Genomic DNA, 17,920 nt, shown 5'->3' with positions numbered 1-17,920 from the left:
GAGCAGAACACTCAGATATTTAGGGAACAACCGTACTCGTTTACCTTACAGAACAGAACACTCAGATATTTAGGGAACAACCGTACTCGTTTACCTTGCAGAACAGAACACTCAGATATTTAGGGAACAACTGTACTCGTTTACCTTGCAGAGCAGAACACTCAGATATTTAGGGAACAACTGTACTCATTTACCTTGCAGAGCAGAACACTCAGATATTTAGGGAACAACCGTACTCATTTACCTTGCAGAACAGAACACTCAGATATTTAGGGAACAACCGTACTCATTTACCTTGCAGAGCAGAACACTCAGATATTTAGGGAACAACCGTACTCATTTACCTTGCAGAACAGAACACTCAGATATTTAGGGAACAACCGTACTCGTTTACCTTGCAGAACAGAACACTCAGATATTTAGGGAACAACCGTACTCGTTTACCTTGCAGAACAGAACACTCAGATATTTAGGGAACAACCGTACTCGTTTACCTTGCAGAGCAGAACACTCAGATATTTAGGGAACAACCGTACTCGTTTACCTTGCAGAGCAGAACACTCAGATATTTAGGGAACAACCGTACTCATTTACCTTGCAGAACAGAACACTCAGATATTTAGGGAACAACCGTACTCGTTTACCTTGCAGAGCAGAACACTCAGATATTTAGGGAACAACTGTACTCATTTACCTTGCAGAGCAGAACACTCAGATATTTAGGGAACAACCGTACTCATTTACCTTGCAGAACAGAACACTCAGATATTTAGGGAACAACCGTACTCATTTACCTTGCAGAGCAGAACACTCAGATATTTAGGGAACAACTGTACTCATTTACCTTGCAGAACAGAACACTCAGATATTTAGGGAACAACCGTACTCATTTACCTTGCAGAACAGAACACTCAGATATTTAGGGAACAACCCTCTACTCATTTACCATATCATACTTATTTTGAGAGCTGTCACTCTAATCCGAGTAAGACATGTTTTGTCTGAGGGTTCTAAACATGCCTATCTCCACTGTCTCTCTGTAATTTGAATATTGTTCTGGAATGACATCATATGTTCTCAAGATTAGGACATCAGAATCTAAAAACTGAACACACGAGGGCATCTGCCTCAGTGACAGCGTGTGCTAAACATTGCAAAGCCATGGGTTCAATCCTTAGCACCACACACAGACTGAGCAGACAGCAAAACCAAGTGTTCAGTGGTTTACCACAGGAAAGGGCTTTAAACATTTTGTTTCCTGTGGGTTCTGAGACAAGGCCCCATACTATAGCCTGGCCTGGCCTTGAACTTGCCGGCAATCCTCCTGCTTCAGCTTAGTAACAGCTGGGAGAGCCACCACATCCACCTTTTCAAATAAACAGAACAGCTGTAATGAAAGGACATAAAATGCCAAGTGTTGTCCAGGATCTAGAAGCAAAGTTCTCACACACTTCAGTAGCAGACATGCCAGCTGGCATCATGTAGGGATGTATTCATGAAAGCCCACATACTCTACAACCCAAAAGATCCCAAGCCCTGGTCTTAAAGAGACACCCACCGGTGTGTAACATTCGTCACTGAAAGACACATCCTAGAACATCCCTAGGATCACACTATTATTCATAATGGCTTAGCTGAGAAAATACAGAACATTCACCAATAGCACTAACAGAACAGCATACAGTAATGGAGTCTGCAACACGGCACAAGCCTGATCATGTACTACAACAGACAGGCTGGGGAGCTGGCTCAATGGGTAAAATGCTTCCGTGCCAGCACAAGGACCTGAGTTCAGTCCTCACCACCCACACGAAAAGTCTGCTGAGGTAGGGTACATTTCTAATCCCAGCTCTAGGGAGGCAGAGACAGGAGTTCGGGGTCCCAGGGAGGTAACTGATAGACCGCTACAAAGAAAACATGTATGAACACATGCACAGACATACCTGTTTGCCTGGGGGCTTCAACCAGCTCCTGGCATAAGCTCCCTCCCCTGGGAGTTGCCTCAGTCCAAACTCCACCTCCAAGAAAGCCCGGCAAATGGTGACCCCTCCCCACGGAAGGCCAGGACCACTCCCACAGGCTATTCAAACTGCCCCCCAGAGAATAAACACATAGTCTCCTCCAGGTTTGCATGGTCTTCCCCTCTCCAAGTTTCCCCAGGCCACCCGGGAGTAAGGCCATCTATTAAACATGGGCGTCTTTTAATTTGGTTTAATTTGGTCTGATTGGGATTATTTGTGTTGACAGAGATGCTCGTCTAAGAGAAAATACCTAATATTTGGAGGTTCCCCAGGGAGGGGCTGTTTTTCACACAGGCCCCGGGTCACATGTTGGAAAACGCCCTTCTTGAGCATAATCTCCACCAGGGGAGATCGGCTTCAGTCAGTTCTCCTTGAGTACATGCCTCTAGGGTCCAGGGCCCCATTTGTGTTTATCTTTTGTCTATTTTGGGGCTCTTCCATAGGAGTGCGAGCCAGGCCTTGCTGAGGTGGGACTGAGTGGACAGAGACGTCTGCCACTCATGTCTCATGACTTAAGAGCCCTGTCCCAGTGGACGCACTGTGGCAGGCTTGAGTCCTAAGATTTGGCACAGACTTCTAAATGGGCTCTCGTGATTCAAAGCCAGATCCTCTAACACCCTTGGACTGCCTTTTACAAAAAAATCCTTTTTAATTGGGCCTATCTAACATCTAACATAAAGACAAACAAAGCTCCAAAAGCCCATGGTTTCTGGATGCTGTGCTCCTGCCCCACTCCCATTCCTCACTCTCTTCCCTGCTTCTCTAGCTGTCTGTCTGTCTGTGTGTTCTCAACAATGGATCAGGATCTGTTTCTCCCCCCCATCCCTCCACTCTAAAACCATACAGTTCTTCTGTCCTCATGCTTCTGTTCCCTCTTACAGCGTCTGCTAATCTGGTCCTTAACGGAACCACCTCTGTGCTTCCCTGGCTTCTGCCTCCTGCCTGTACCAGGATTTTTAAGTTGGTCAGCTGACACAGGTTCCTAAAAGTGTTTTGTCTGTCTGTTAGAATAACGTGGCCTCAATATGTCTATGTGAGTATATGGGTGTGTTTCCACAGTATGCTTGTTTTATTTCTCTTTGTGTATGTGTGTGTTTTAAGATCTGTAAAACTTATAAGTCCAGATTACAGCAGCTCTGGAAAGATACAAACATGTGGGTAACCTCCATTTTAACCCATCACCATTTGGGTAAGAGTACCCACATGTGCTAGTATTCTTTGACTTATTAAAATATTCCTTTTAATCTTCTTACATTTACTAGCATTGGTAAGCTGTAACTGAGTAAAATACATGTCTAAATTTGGCTCATATGTCTAATTTAAATATAACAGGTAATGGTACCCAATTCTCAAGTGTCTACAGATCTGAAAGTATGGCATTTAACAAAAGAGCTTCTAACAGAGACATGCCAGCTCCTGCAGCACCCTATAGTTCCTCCAAGAAGATACGTGGTTGCAAAATACCTTCCACCTCCAGGCTTGCCTTTGGGTTTGGCAAAGCCACCTGCACAGCAAAAAGCAGCCTTCTACCTCACCAGTTTCCTGCATGTCACCAGGGGAATCGATCTTCTCATCCTGCCAAGACAGGTAGACTAAATCTTCCCCCCACAGGAAAATCTTATGGCAAGCACTGCTTCTAGATTGGTGTTCTCCAAGGACTACAGAGAGACATGGGATTGCCTGCGTTGCTAAAAAAGCTGTCTCATTTCTGCTCCTTTATCCCCTTAGATCTGTCTAATGGCATTTGTGACTTAAGGTACTGGTAGCTCATTACTTCATTTGTTAGGTTGCCTACTAAAATACAGACAGGTGTGCCTCTTTAACAGGTTTCATAGTCCAGGACTAACAGGTTTTAGGTGTATCTTCAGAAGCTCAGAGTTTCCAATTCCCTTTAATTGTCTTTTAAAGTGTTCATACCTTTTAACCTAAAGCAATAATCTTTTGCTATGACACCAAGATGTAAATCTGTTCCAGTTCTCTTACAGATACCTACAGGTTCTTGGGAAAAAGTTTTACTGCTGTATCAAAAGTCAAGTCTGGTAAAAACTAACAGTCTCCAGAGCGTATTTTTAAACCCACCCATTTCTTAAAAATATTTATTTATTTATTATGCATACAATATTCTGTGTGTATGTCTGCAGGCCGGAAGAGGGCACCAGACCTCTTTACAGATGGTTGTGAGCCATCATGTGGTTGCTGTGAATTGAACTCAGGACCTTTGGAGGAAACATTTTCTTCACTAATTAGAAGATGATTGATGGCCAGAGTTGAGGTGAAATTATTTGTAGGAGCATAATTCCTTCTTAAAGTAATGACACGTGTTGTTTAGATTCCTGTGGAGAGGGTGAATTTGGAGGACCACTGAGCCTTCTCTCCAGCCCAACCCCACCCATTTTTAAGAATACTTTACAGGTCACTCCTGCTGTCTGAGCCAAGACCAATTTACAAAGTACTCGCCAGACAATGCCAACCACTTGCACCAGCTCCTGGGAATTCACCATTGGTACCAACTCTCCTGGCTCAAGGACACCTATCAACCAAAATCTAGTTTTATCTGCTATTGTGTCCCAGTTATACACCCGAGCCTCACCTGTACAACTGGAGTATTTCTCTGTCCCGTTCTTCCTGGCAGTTAATGACTTCCCATGTCTGGCCCCATTCATGGGGCCAATAATAACAACACTTTTTCTCCTAGCCACCTGCCTTCTCATTTCCCTCAGAAACAGCTGCCTGAGGTCTCCAGGATGGCAGTAAACCGGATGTCACTCCAGCCACACCTCTCACTGAGCGGGAGCCCACCAACTCCCAGCCCTTCCCTCTCCCAAGTTGCCCCATGCCCACAGGAAGTAGCCAGACTTGAGCCGGTGCCCCTTTATCCAAGGAGTCTAAAATGTTTGGTTGAGGGCTTCACCTCAGCTAGCTGGCGCTCCTTTATCCAAAAGCTCTGGAATGTTTGGTCAGAAGCATCACCTCAGCTCCCTAACACCCCTTGATAAAAAGTCTGGATTGTTTGCCTGGGGGCTTCACCCCAGCTCCTGGCATAAACTCCCTCCTGGGAGTTGCCTTAGTGCAAACTCCACCTCCGAGAAAGCCCGTCAAACGGTGACCCTCCCCAGGGAAGGTTGGGACCACTCCCATAGGCTATTTAAACTGCCCCCCAGAGAAAATGAATGTGGTCTTCCCCTCTCCATGTTTCCCCAGGACACCCAGAAGTTAAGGCCATCTATTAAACATGGGTGTCTTTTAATTTGGTTTAATTTGGTCTGATTGGGATTATTTGCATTGGAGAGAGGCTCGTCTAAAAGAAAATACCTAACAATACCCAAGGCACAAAAAGATGTTTAAGCCCACAAAGTCAGATACAGTAGTTTAAACCTGTAACACATACACGTTCAATAAATAAAATGCTGAAAATATGTATGTGAATAAATAAACGCACTGGGGGTGGGGGGCCTGGAGAGATGGCTCAGTGGTTAAGAGCATTGCCTGCTCTTCCAAAGGTCCTGAGCTCAATTCCCAGCGACCACATGGTAGCTCACAACCATCTGTAATGGGGTCTGGTGCCCTCTTCTGACCTGCAGGCATACACACAGACAGAATATTGTATACATAATAAATAAATAAATAAACGCACTGGGCTAAGAACACAGCAAAATTGGCAGTATTTACAGCCCATGCATGAGGCGCTGGGTTCAGCTCTAGGGCAGAGGATGGGACGTGGGGAGAGCCACAAGCAGTGGTGCACACCTGCTGTCCTGGCGCCGTGAGCCTGAGGGAGTAGACCACAGAGACTCCGCCTCGACAACGACACTCTGGGGTCTGGGGATGCAGCTCCGGGGCGGAGAGCTTATGTCAAGCACACAAAGCCCTGAGTTCTACCCCAGGACAAAGCAAAACAAAATATGAATCTAAAATTTTGCTTGTTTTTGGTTTTTTGAGACAGGGTCTCTCTGTGTAGCCTTGGCTGTTTTGGAACTCACTCTATAGACCAGGCCAGCCTGGAACTCAGAGATCCACCTGCCTCTGCCTCCTGAGAGCTGGGATGGAAGGCGTGCACCACCACCTCCCAGCGAATTTAAAGATTTTTTTAAGAGCACCTACACTGTGCAATCCCATTTATATAAAACAAGACAATGGTCCCACTTTGATGGAAAGGTAAGGACTGAAATAAGGCATGGGTGTGGCAGGAAGCCTCCTGAGTGCTGGGAACATTGCTTCCGCACTAGGTGCTTCAAGTGGGTGCCGTGTTCTGTCTGAGTATGCAAAGATGCAGAGCACTGCGGCAGCAGAGGTCAAAGGGCAGCTCAGAAGGCGCCTGCACGGGAGTCTCCTTCTATCACTTACTAGCTGTGGTTCTGGACAAGTTACTTAACCCTTCGGCTGAAATTCTTCACTCACACAGCAAGCTTCCGCCTCCAGCAATAATCTCAGTTACACAAGACTGCAGATGCTTGTTAGAACAGAGGGCCACCACTGTCTGCTGAGCAAATACAAGAGGTTTACTCTAAATCCACATCAGAAAATGAGAAAGGAAATGGAAACAGGGCTTGAGTGTTACTAGAAAACGGACGGAATAATTACTAGAGAAGTGACGGTGTTAAAAACTAGTCTCGGGGCTGGAGAGATGGCTCAGCGGTTAAGAGCATTGCCTGCTCTTCCAAAGGTCCTGAGTTCAATTCCCAGCAACCACATGGTGGCTCACAACCATCTGTAATGAGGTCTGGTGCCCTCTTCTGGCCTGCAGGCATACACACAGACAGAATATTGTATACATAATAAGTAAATAAATAAATATTAAAAAAAAAACTAGTCTCGCTGGTGGCAGTGGGGCTTGACTTTAGTTCCAGCACTTGGGAGGCAGAGGCAGGCGGATCTCTGTGAGTTGAGGCCCAGCGTGGTCCAAGGCTGTTACATAGAGAAACCAAAAACAAACCAACAAACAAAAACCTAGTGTAGCACAAAGGAAGGAATTTAACCTACAAATTAAGACTCGTCCTACAGACTTCCACCCAGAGGCCCTGACAGTCACCTGTGAGAGCTGAGGCCCATGCGTAACAGAGGGATCTCCAAGATCATTCCAGTGCTTGCACACCCTAGGGCACTAGGAAGCCCCATCAGGCCTGCAACAGCTCAATTCACTCAAGTTCTCTTGTTCTCCAAAAGGAGTTATGAAACTTCACACCTCTGACTTCCAGCACCTATGTTTATAAAAACTCCAGGCTGACAATTCCTACAGTCACTTAAGAGTAAAGAACTGAGACTGCCAATGGGGTTCTGACAGAGGCAGCGAGCATTCTGCCATTAGTGCTCTGAACCTGTCCCCAACTCCTCTTTACTTAACACAGTGACAAACGCCGTGTCCCCAGTCCTCAGAGCCCTCTGCCAGACTCTACTACTCTTCCCTATTCACTCACACCCACGACAGCACAGCTGGGAAGGCAGTCCTGGCCGACAGCGGCAGAGCTGAAGGTGAATCTGTGATGTTCTCTCCATCCAGAGTCCCGACTGACTTCACAGCCTATCGCATACCATCTTGTACAATGCACGGTCATTAGCAAGAAGAAATGCCAGACGCGATGGCATTATACCAATAATACCAATACTCAAAGGCTGAAATAGACAGCCAGGGTTCTCAAGAGGGAGAGAGGGAAAAAAAGGAAACAAACAAAAAACACTAATAACCTAATTTAGTGAAAAATCTATTTTAGCATTTATTTATGAAACAGGGTCTCACTGGGTGGTGGTGGCACACATCTTTAATCCCAGCACCTGGGAGGCAGAGGCAGACAGATTTCTGTGAGTTTAAGGTTAGCCTGGTTTACAAGAGCTAGTTCCAGGACAAGCTCCAAAGCTACAGAGAAAACCTGTCTCGAAAAACAAAAACAAAACAAAACAAAAAAACTCACAGGGTCTTAGTAAACGGTTCAGATTGGCCTCAAATTTAAGACCTTCCTGCCTCAATCTCCCAAGGGTGGGGATTACAAACCCGTACCACCACACCAGCTAATTCTGACAATTTTTTAAATAAATAATTACTTCCTATTGCTAGGTAGAGTTCTTTCCATGGGTTCATTTCAATGAACATTTAATGGTGTATTAAATTTCTGCATATTGGACAATGGTCTCCCAAACCAGGGGTGAAATTCCTAAGAGACATTTAATACCCACTGCCTTCCCAGCACCTAGATCAATATCTTACAAAGAAGACATTTAAAATAAACATGTTAAATTAATAGAATTACCAGGATGCACTTTCTCATCACTGGCCTGTCCTCTGCTCTAAAATACTGTCCCTGAGGTCAAATGGCACTGCCAGACACCTGTCACAGTTAACACAACTCTGCAAACCTCCCCAGCCTTCCTTCCCCACCAGGTGCCACAAGCCACAGAGCCACAGCTCCTTCCTCGCCAGTGAGGGGTGAACACAATACACATCAACGTCACACATGATTACAGAGTCCAAAATAAACAAAGGCCCTGGGATTCTGGCCTTTCCAACCAGACCTACAGCCTACTCCTCTGAAGGGGGTGCAGCTTTAAGTAACCTCTTCCTCCTCCCAGCCCCATGCCCAGGAAATCAGAAATGGCCCTCCATGTCAGGCATACTATTCCTACTTTATTTAAAGCAGAAAAAGCTTTCTTCTCCCAGGACTCACCAAATGTGTCAGGGAATACACAGAGTTAGACGCCAGCCTGAGGTACATGATGCCTCAAAGGAAAAAAATCAAAGGCTTCAGCACGTATCATTAAAATATTATGTTCACAGAAGGTGCACAGAACGTGTGTACACACGCTAGGGGAAGCACACAGAACGTGTGTGCACACGCTAGGGGAAGCACACAGAACGTGTGTGCACACGCTAGGGGAAGCACACAGAACATGTGTGTGTACTACTGTACTACGGGGAAAGGGCCCCAGGGTTAGGAAGCTGGTTCATTCACACTCCCTTATCTTCTGGACATGTCACTCATCCTTGCTGGGCTTCCTGCTTCCTCAGTCAAAAGTGAAGGGTTGGGCTGGAGAGATGGCTCAGTGGTTAAGAGCATTGCCTGCTCTTCCAAAGGTCCTGAGTTCAATTCCCGGCAACCACATGGTGGCTCACAACCATCTGTAAAGAGGTCTGGTGCCCTCTTCCGGCCTACAGGCATACACACAAACAGAATATTGTATACATAATAAATAAATAAATAAACAAATAAAATAAATATTAAAAAAAAGTGAAGGGTTGAAGTCAGGCATGGTGGCGCACACCTTTAATCCCAGCACTTGGGAAGCAGAGGCAGGAAGATCTCTATGAGTTTGAGGCCAGCCTGGTGTACATATGAAGTTCCAGAACAGCCAAGGCTACACATACTAAGACCCTGTCTCAAAGAGATCTAAGGAAAAGAAAGAAGAGGGGAGGAGGAGTGGGAGCAGAAGAGAGAGAGAGGAGAGAAGAGGAAAGGAGGAGGAGGGGAGGGAAGAGCAGAGGGGCTGGACTACATCAAGAATTATTCACTTATTCCAGGATGCTCTGAGAGACTCAGGTAAGTGCATTAGGATTCTCAACTCCCACAAAACTTCAATAACAAAGTATTCCAATTATTCCAGCACTTGTAAGGTTAAGGCAGGAAACCTACTCCAGGCCCCCTTGGGCTACAAAGTGAGGCACTATCTCAAGAGAGAGACAGAGGCAGCAAGAGAGAAACAAAAGATCAGCAAGGTGGCTCAGCAGGTAAAAGCGTTTGCCATATAAACCTGTTGACCTGAGTTTGAGTCACAGAACCTGTGTAAAAGTGGATTGAGAGAAGTGACAACCCAAAGTTGTATGGCAACTTCCACATGCACACTGTGGCACTCCCGCACCTGCCCAAACGCCCACCACACACACATACTCTATAATGACAAAGTATTTTTTTAAACTGTCAGTATATATAAATTTGTCTAGACAGGTCTACAAATGGTACTAAATTGTCACACACATTATGACTGCAAACAATAAAAATACCCATGTCCTATTGAGCACTCCCTGTGTCTGAAGCTCTGATGTAGGTCTTTACATGTAACAGCTCACGTAGTCTTCTGACATGTAGTCCAAGTCAGCTTGGAACTGTATGATCTCCAGGCTGGCCTCAAATCCCCACTCCTGCCTCACCTCCAAAACGCCAGGGCTGCCGGCATGTGCCGCCACGGCAGCCTACAATAATCTTTGCGGTATATACCGGTACTATCCTCAGTTTAAAGAACATGAAAGTCAATGAGGAAGTGCCCCGGCTCGAGGAGCCCTGGAGCCCAGGCCTGTGTGAGGGGGCTAACCAGAACATCTGGATCTAGCTGATAAAGTCGGAGCTCATATATGCCATGTCAGCCAGGAAAAGGAGGACACCATGTCAGGAACAGACTCACACACCATTTGCCAAATAAACACAATGAAAAGGCCTGAAAGGATACATCAGCACAATCCCTGGTGTTCCATGTTGACTGGCCACACACACACACACGCCCCTCTTTAAAACCACTAGCCACCATGCAGACAAACTGGATCACTAGAGGAACTGAGACCACCTAAATTAACAACCATCACCAACCCCAAGCTAGAAAAAGTTAAGAAATGAATCGCAAAGCTAGCTCCCACTGTTTTGCAGTCACCAATTCTAACAAGTTGCGCCATCACGTAGTGACCAGGAGTCCTTCAGGTACAGCTCAAAGTTGTCCTGCCAACCAATCCCTCATGCCCCAAACACCGAGCCACAGAACGACTTAGCAGAAGGCTACAAAGCACAAGCGGACACTGGCTGTCACAAAAACTTCCACGGCATCTTAAAGGGAAGGTTGCTGAAACTTTATCCCCCGACTCTGACCTTTCTCCGATTAGTCTGTGTAATGAGAAGAAATCGGAAAGGAGAAAGGAGGGAGGTCCGAAAGGAGCACGAGCCTCGGGTGAAGGGCTTACATCTTTTCAAGGGTGATGCAACAGGGTCAGACAGAAGAAAGCCAGCGCCTGCGCTGCAAATCTAAGAGGACCTGGGTACTGCAGCATCGGGCAAAGCGAGCAATGAAGAAGCGGAGGCTGGGCGGCTCGAGGCGGGAAGAGGCCTGGGGGGCGGGCAGCGGTGCTCAGGAGGAACCGGCTGGCCTGCCTGGGCTCCGTGCGGATCTGGGCCAGGAAAAGAGCCGGGTGACCCGAACGGAGGGAGGCGGCGGGGGGAGGGGAAAGGAGAGGACCGTGCCGGGGCGAAGGAGGAACGCAGAGCTGACAACGACCGGCGAGAGTGGAACCGGGGCCGCCCGGCCGAGCGCGGCCTGAGGGATCGGGAGGGTTCGGGAAGGGCCCAGGTACGTAGAGTGGCGCTCTCACCGGGACAGGTGCTTCAAGATCTGCTTCTTAATGATCCCGGCCATGCCGCGGCCTCCTCGGCTGGGGAGCAGAGGCGCCCCTCACCTCGCCGCGGCACGGGCACCGGCTGCCGTAGCTACAGCGGGCGCCATGGCGCTTTGTCGCCCCCGCCGCGGAGCCCGTAGGTCAGCCACGTTCCCACCCACCAGCGCGCGCGGCGCCGCAGCCTCCCGCGGAGAAGAGCCAAGACCGCACACCGCCCTCCCGGCTCCCCGTGGCGAAAGCGCGCGGCGAGGGGTGGGGACGCGAGCGGCGGCACAGGCGCGCACAGGGTGAGGGGCGGGGCAGCCGATGCTCACGAGGCGAAAGGCGAGGCTGTAGGGGCGGGACTTCGGGAGCGGGGGCGGGGCTAGCGCGTTGAGGGGCGGGGTTCACTTTGCGAGGAGCTGGCTAGGGTAAGCGGCTTTAGGCAGGACACTCCGGAGGCAGAGGCAAGCAGGTCTGTGAAATCGAGGCTAGCCCGGTCTACATAGGGCATTCCAGGACAGCTAGGGCTACAATGAGAGACCTAAATCCAAAAAATAAAAGTATGCAAGTGTCCTCTTGGCGGTTCTTGCAACTTCTAAATCTGAAATCTCACGCTGAAGACGCAGCTCACCTATGACCATGCTTGCACCCGTCCACAGTACCGAAGGAAAGTGCCTCAAACCCTGACGAGCAAGGACAATAAGAAATGTTTCCAGTGACCCTATCTGACAAACTGTTCTAGTGATTTTAAGCCAAGAAATCTGACCTTTCTTTAACGCTTCCAGTTTTAAGGAAAAGAGAAACTTGCAGTTATTAAGCTTCTATTAAATACATAAGGTCTTCATGGTAAACAGTGACAGACAAGCCTTCAGGACTCTGTTAAATATCGGCGGCCAGGCTTGCTCTGCACTTCGCCACTATATCTAGGAGTCTAAGATACCATCTAGTCAGAGCTATGCAACGGGACAAGGGCAGAATCCTGTTTCCATGCAGGACCGTGGCTCAGCGCAAGGATCTCATTTCCCAATGCAGCATTCTGACAAACTGCTGAGACATCAGAACTCCAACCAACCAAACCAAAGGTAAACACACTTTGCATAAAGCCTCCTTTTAGAAAGTTAAAAATAAAAACCAGTCTCTCTATTGACCAGTACTATACACGAGTCAAATAAAGGAGGAGAAAAACCATATTCAGCAACGGCTTTCAACTGCCCTTGTAAAAAGAAGCAACCATGGGACAAATGCTAATGGCTTCAGTTATTTAGTGTGCTTTTCTTTGTTGGTTAGTTGGGGGATTTTTTGGCAGTAGTGGGTATTACACTGAGTGCCTCAAGCACTATACCACTGAGCTACAACCACCCAGACACCCCCTTTTAATATGTATTGTGTTTCTTTATCTGTATGTGTACTCCTATGTGAGTTTATGTGCACCGTGTACATGCAGGGACCTGCAATGGCTAGAAGCTGTCAGATCCTTTGGAACTTGACTTTACAAGCAGCTGTGAGCCAATTGGTGTGGGTGCTGGGAACTGAACCTGGGTTCTCTAGAACAGTAAACACTTAACTGCTGAATCGCCTCTCCAGCCCATACTTGCTGCGGTCCTCCTGCCTCTGTCTCCTGAGTGCCAAGATTACCGCTGTGCACGCCACACCTGGCTAGACTGTTTTATTCACTTCGATTAAAATCATGGAACTCCCATAAACTATCATAAATTTTTCTGAAACTTTATTCCAAGACTATCACTGTTTCCAGGACAGAGATTTAATTAAAGTTTGGGCTCGCTCTTCCTGTTGCCTGCCGATCCAGACATAAAACTCTCCTCTTCTCCAGAACCATGTCTACCTATCTACTGCCTTGCTTCCCGCCATTATGATAGTGAATTACACCTCTGAACCTGTAAGCCAGCCCCAATTAAATGTTTTCCTTATAAGAAAGGGGGGAGCCGGGCGGTGGTGGCGCACGCCTTTAATCCCAGCACTCGGGAGGCAGAGGCAGGAGGATCTCTGTGAGTTCCAGGCCATCCTGGTCTACAAGAGCTAGTTCCAGGACAGGAACCAAAAGCTACGGAGAACTGTCTCGAAAATCAAAAAAAAAAAAGGGGGGGGACCCACCTTGGGTCAGACACAGTGGTACATGTCTGTAGAGCCAGCTACTCAGGAAGCTGGAAAAGGAAGATAGTTTGAACCCAATAAAGCCAGCACGAACAGCAAAGGAGACCCAGTCTGTAAAACAGAACAGAGTGGATTTCTGTGGGTTTCAGGGCAGTCTGGTACACAAGAACTAGTTCCAGGACAGGCTTCAAAGTTACTGAGAAACCCTGTCTCGAAAAAAAAAAAAAAAGGAAGAAAAGAAAAAAAGAAAAACAGCCAGACATGGAGGCACACACCTGTAATCTCAGCCTCTGGAAGGCTGAAACAGGACTATTAGAAATTCAAGGTCAATTTCAGTTACATAGCAAGTTCTAGAACAACCCAGGTTGAAAAAGAGGGGCTGGGAAATGGCTCAGCAGTTAAGAGCACCGGCTGCTCCTCAAAGGACTCTGGTTCAATTCCAGTACCCACATGACAGCTCACACCTGTCTCTAACTCCAGTTTCGGGGACCTGACACCCTCACACAGACACACCTGCAGGGAAAACACCAGTGAAAACGAAATACAAATAGATTACAAAAGGAGAATGTTAAAATGTTTAATAGTTTTTGTTTTGTTTTGGCTTTTTTTTTTTCAAGACAGGGTTTCTCTGTGTAACTTTTGGAGCCTGTACTGGGACTCACTATGTAGATCAGGCTGGCCTTGAACTCACAGTGATCCACCTGCCTCTGCATCCAGAGTGCTGTGATTAAAGGTGTGTGCCACCACTGCCTGGCTTGTTTTCATCATTATTTTTATTTTAAAGATTTATTTATTAATTATGTATACAGTGTTTTGCCTGCATGTATGCCTAAGGCCAGAAGAGGGCACCAGATCTCATTACAAGTGGTTGTGAGATACCTTATGGTTGCTGGGAATTGAACTCAGGGCCTCTGGAAGAGAAGTCAGTGCTTTTAACCTCTGAGCCACCTCTCCAGCCCCCATCATTATTTTTAACAATAACTCAGCTGGGCGATGGTGGCGCACGCCTTTAATCCCTGCTCTTGGGAGACAGAGGCAGGAGGATCTCTGTAAGTTTGAGGTCAGCCTCGTCTACAAGAGCTAGTTCCAGGACAGGCTCCAAAGCCACAGAGAAACTGTGTCTCGGAACAAAGAAAAAAAACTCAAAATACAGAATACCAGAAAGGGACAAACTTTTCTCCCCTCATCCCTGACCCCAGCTACTATTTGCTCTTCCTGAGCTACCAATATTACAGTTGCATATCTAACACACAGGCAAATAGAAATAATTCCTAAGGGTAGCAATGAACTTGAATAAATTATTTATTTTACATGCACACACACAAACACGTATAATATTGCTGGGAGCCATCCCCGGTGGTAGGCAGGTACCAGCAGAGGACATAAGGAGTAGGCAAGGAATGGAGTGAGCCAGGCCACGATGGTCAGGAGAATCTTTATTCTTCTTTATGCTTCTTTATTTATACAGACTTTAGTAAGCAGGGATACATTCATGCTCTTCCAAAACATAGATCATGGCCGGGCGGTGGTGGCGCACGCCTTTAATCCCAGCACTCGGGAGGCAGAGGCAGGCGGATCTCTGTGAGTTCGAGACCAGCCTGGTCTACAAGAGCTAGTTCCAGGACAGGCTCCAAAACCACAGAGAAACCCTGTCTCAAAAAAAACCAAAAAAAAAAAAAAAAAAAAAAAAACAAAACAAAACATAGATCATGTCATTTTTGTTTTTGGACACTGTCTCCTGCATATCTTTTAATCATCATTAATCAACTATGACAGAACAGAGTTATCATGACCGCACTGATAAAGTTATCTTTTATAATCATTCTTACTCATTAATCCCATAACCCCATTTTTAAGAATCTGAAGGCATGTGACAGCCTGTTCTTAGACTGGTAGCTTCTGTGGATACAAGGACACTAGACCAAAAAACCCTTCAAGCCAGTCCAGGCATAGTGCCATGCCCCAAGCAGGGTATTGTTAACTCTAAATGGTCAGAGGGCCCAAGAAAAACCCTCAGGCCCAAGCTGCTGCAGTTATTACTTAAATTCTGGCATTAAACAATGTTTCTATTTTATATCTTTATAGAATTTGTCTCTGTCTGATCCCGGCACTCTGTTGTTCCTTGGTCACAGGACACCACAGTGGCTCTGCATGAGTGAACTTTCCTAAGAAAGGGAGGCCCTGGCATCTTTTGTGGTCTTCCCACTCCATACTTGCTCAGCAATACAAGTCCCTGTGCAGAGCAGAGGTAACTTGGGCTAATCACTGCCTGCCTGTGTAGCAGGAAGAGGCTAGCAATCTAAACTGTGGCCAGCTCCTCCAGCCCACCAAATCCTGTTGACCTTTTGGAGTTTACTTTGTTTTGAATATCTTGTTCCTGTGTAAGTACAGAGACAGATGTTCCAAGAATATCTCACAGCCTCATTGTTGTAGAATATTATTTTAAGGTGTGTTACTTTTGAATATGTTCTGGAACGTTTAATGATGCAGATATGTTTGATTAAATAAAATTCACCTGTGATCAGGAGGCTGTGTCGGCAACTAGCTGACAGGAAATGGGAGTGAGGAACCAGGTGGAGAAGGGTTTTTAAGCAGGGGTGAGGAGAACAGGAGGACTTCTTGGGAAAGGCAAGGAGGTGAGCGAGGTGAGCTGCTTTCTACTCAGCCTCTCTGGGGAGCAGGATGCTACCTCAACCTTTGAATCTTGAGTTCTTTAGAGAAACATAGAGTTTTAGAGCAGTTCTTTCTGTAGCACTGAAAGAGTCAGTGAAAGAGGGAACACAATTTCCTTAGGCTGTGTGGTCGGTAGCAACTGAACTGCAGTTGCTGACTAGGATAGCCTATCTTAAAAGGCAGAAACAATTGAAAAAGAAAACAACACCTCATAAAGAGACCTCTGGCATTTTTACGTACCACAACCTCCAAGGCATAAGGAAGACATTCAAACAGATAAGGATATCTTCCTAAAAGCGGAGGGAATAGTATGTTCGGGACTGTCCTGGGGAGGCTTAGAAGCAGTACTCCTGGGAGAAGGCATAAATGCCTCATAAGACATTTTCCATCAATCCAATATCCCTAAACTGTACAAATATTAAAAGGCCCCCAAGCCGGGCGATGGTGGCGCACGCCTTTAATCCCAGCACTCGGGAGGCAGAGGCAGGCGGATCTCTGTGAGTTCAAGACCAGCCTGGTCTACAGAGCTAGTTCCAGGACAGGCTCCAAAGCCACAGAGAAACCCTGTCTCAAAAAACCAAAAAAAAAAAAAAAAAAAAGGCCCCCAAGTACGAAGCAGGTGGAGATGAAACCAAAGGTGGCACGGGACATCATGCCGACAAACTTGGCTGGATCTTTGTCAAGCGGCTGTGCTGGCTTTATGACTTTTGCCATTCCCATCAGATATGGCTGTTCCAATATATAATCTAGATGGCTTGTTATTTACATGAATCAAGGCACGGAATCAAGCATATCTGGGCTTTTTCTGTCAGTACACACAGCATCTCTTTCTCTTTTAAATCCATTATGTAGCCCAGTATGGAGGCGCACACCTTCGATCCCAGCACTCAGGCGGCAGAGGCAGGTGGATCTCTTGAGTCTGAAGCCAAGCTGGTCTACAGAGCTCTAAAACAACCAGCTCCAGAAAAAGAAAAACCCTGTCTCATACCACCAATAAACAAACAAACAAACAAACAAATAAAAATCACTATGTAAAGCCAGGCATAGTGGTACAGGCCTTTAACGCCAGCACTCAGGAGGCAGAGGCAGGCGGATCTCAGTGCAGCTGTAGAAGCCTGAAGGCAGAAGACCGTTATAAAGGGGCCTTCTATACCTGTATATTGGCAAAGGTATCATGGCTGCCCGTGAAGGTGGAAGCAGTATTGTGTGTCTAGGAATGCGGTTGGCCTAACCTAATAGTTTCAGAGCTAGAGAGGTGACGTGATAAAGCAGAGGTGTAACAGCTGTGTTTCTGCACTTGAGTATGGAGATGGACCCCTGATGCAAGCTGGCTAGCTAGCCTGCCCAAACCACTGAGCTCTGAGTTCAATAAGAAAGCCTGCCTTCGCAGAGAACAGAGTGATTGAGACATCAACCCGACATCCACATGTGCCCACTTACATGAGCACAAACACATGCAACAAGGAAAAGCTCCAGACCGACAGTCAGCAAAGACAGACATCTACTTTACAGAAGCAAGGAATTAAATGCTTCCACAAGAGCTGAGAAATGGATGTGAGCTTCAGAGGAAACAGCCCGTCTGTACTAAGTACAGCATGCTTGATTTCTGAGCTACAGAACTGTCTCAACGACAAAGGAAGCAAGCTGGTCTAGTTGGAGCCCAACCAAACAGCATGCCTTTTGGAAATGGGATTCTGGGACCTGTGTTGAGGCAGCCTGAACTTTGAATTTATTCACTTCTGCACAGACACTAAATCAAGTGGCCCAGAGT

At 46.7% G+C, this 17,920-nt stretch overlaps 1 protein-coding gene across 3 annotated transcripts in view; it reads right to left on the bottom strand.

Annotated features, from left to right (window-relative positions):
- The window catches only part of Bltp3a (bridge-like lipid transfer protein family member 3A), a 59,688-nt gene extending 47,980 nt beyond the window's left edge, over window positions 1-11,708 (bottom strand). For 2 of the 3 annotated variants that reach the window (XM_075979673.1, XM_075979674.1), the window contains exon 1: window positions 11,359-11,531. In XM_075979673.1, coding sequence (XP_075835788.1) covers window positions 11,359-11,402 — 44 coding nt within the window. In that variant the 5' untranslated portion in view covers window positions 11,403-11,531. Of the gene's footprint in view, window positions 1-11,358 lie in introns of all 3 variants that reach the window. The other variant, XM_075979675.1, reaches the window with a different exon arrangement.
- Between the last annotated feature and the right edge of the window lie 6,212 nt (window positions 11,709-17,920).

This window comes from Microtus pennsylvanicus, chromosome 7 (genome assembly GCF_037038515.1).
Source record: "Microtus pennsylvanicus isolate mMicPen1 chromosome 7, mMicPen1.hap1, whole genome shotgun sequence".
NCBI classification, from domain to species: domain Eukaryota; kingdom Metazoa; phylum Chordata; class Mammalia; order Rodentia; family Cricetidae; genus Microtus; species Microtus pennsylvanicus.
This window is presented reverse-complemented; position numbering and strand designations above follow the sequence as displayed.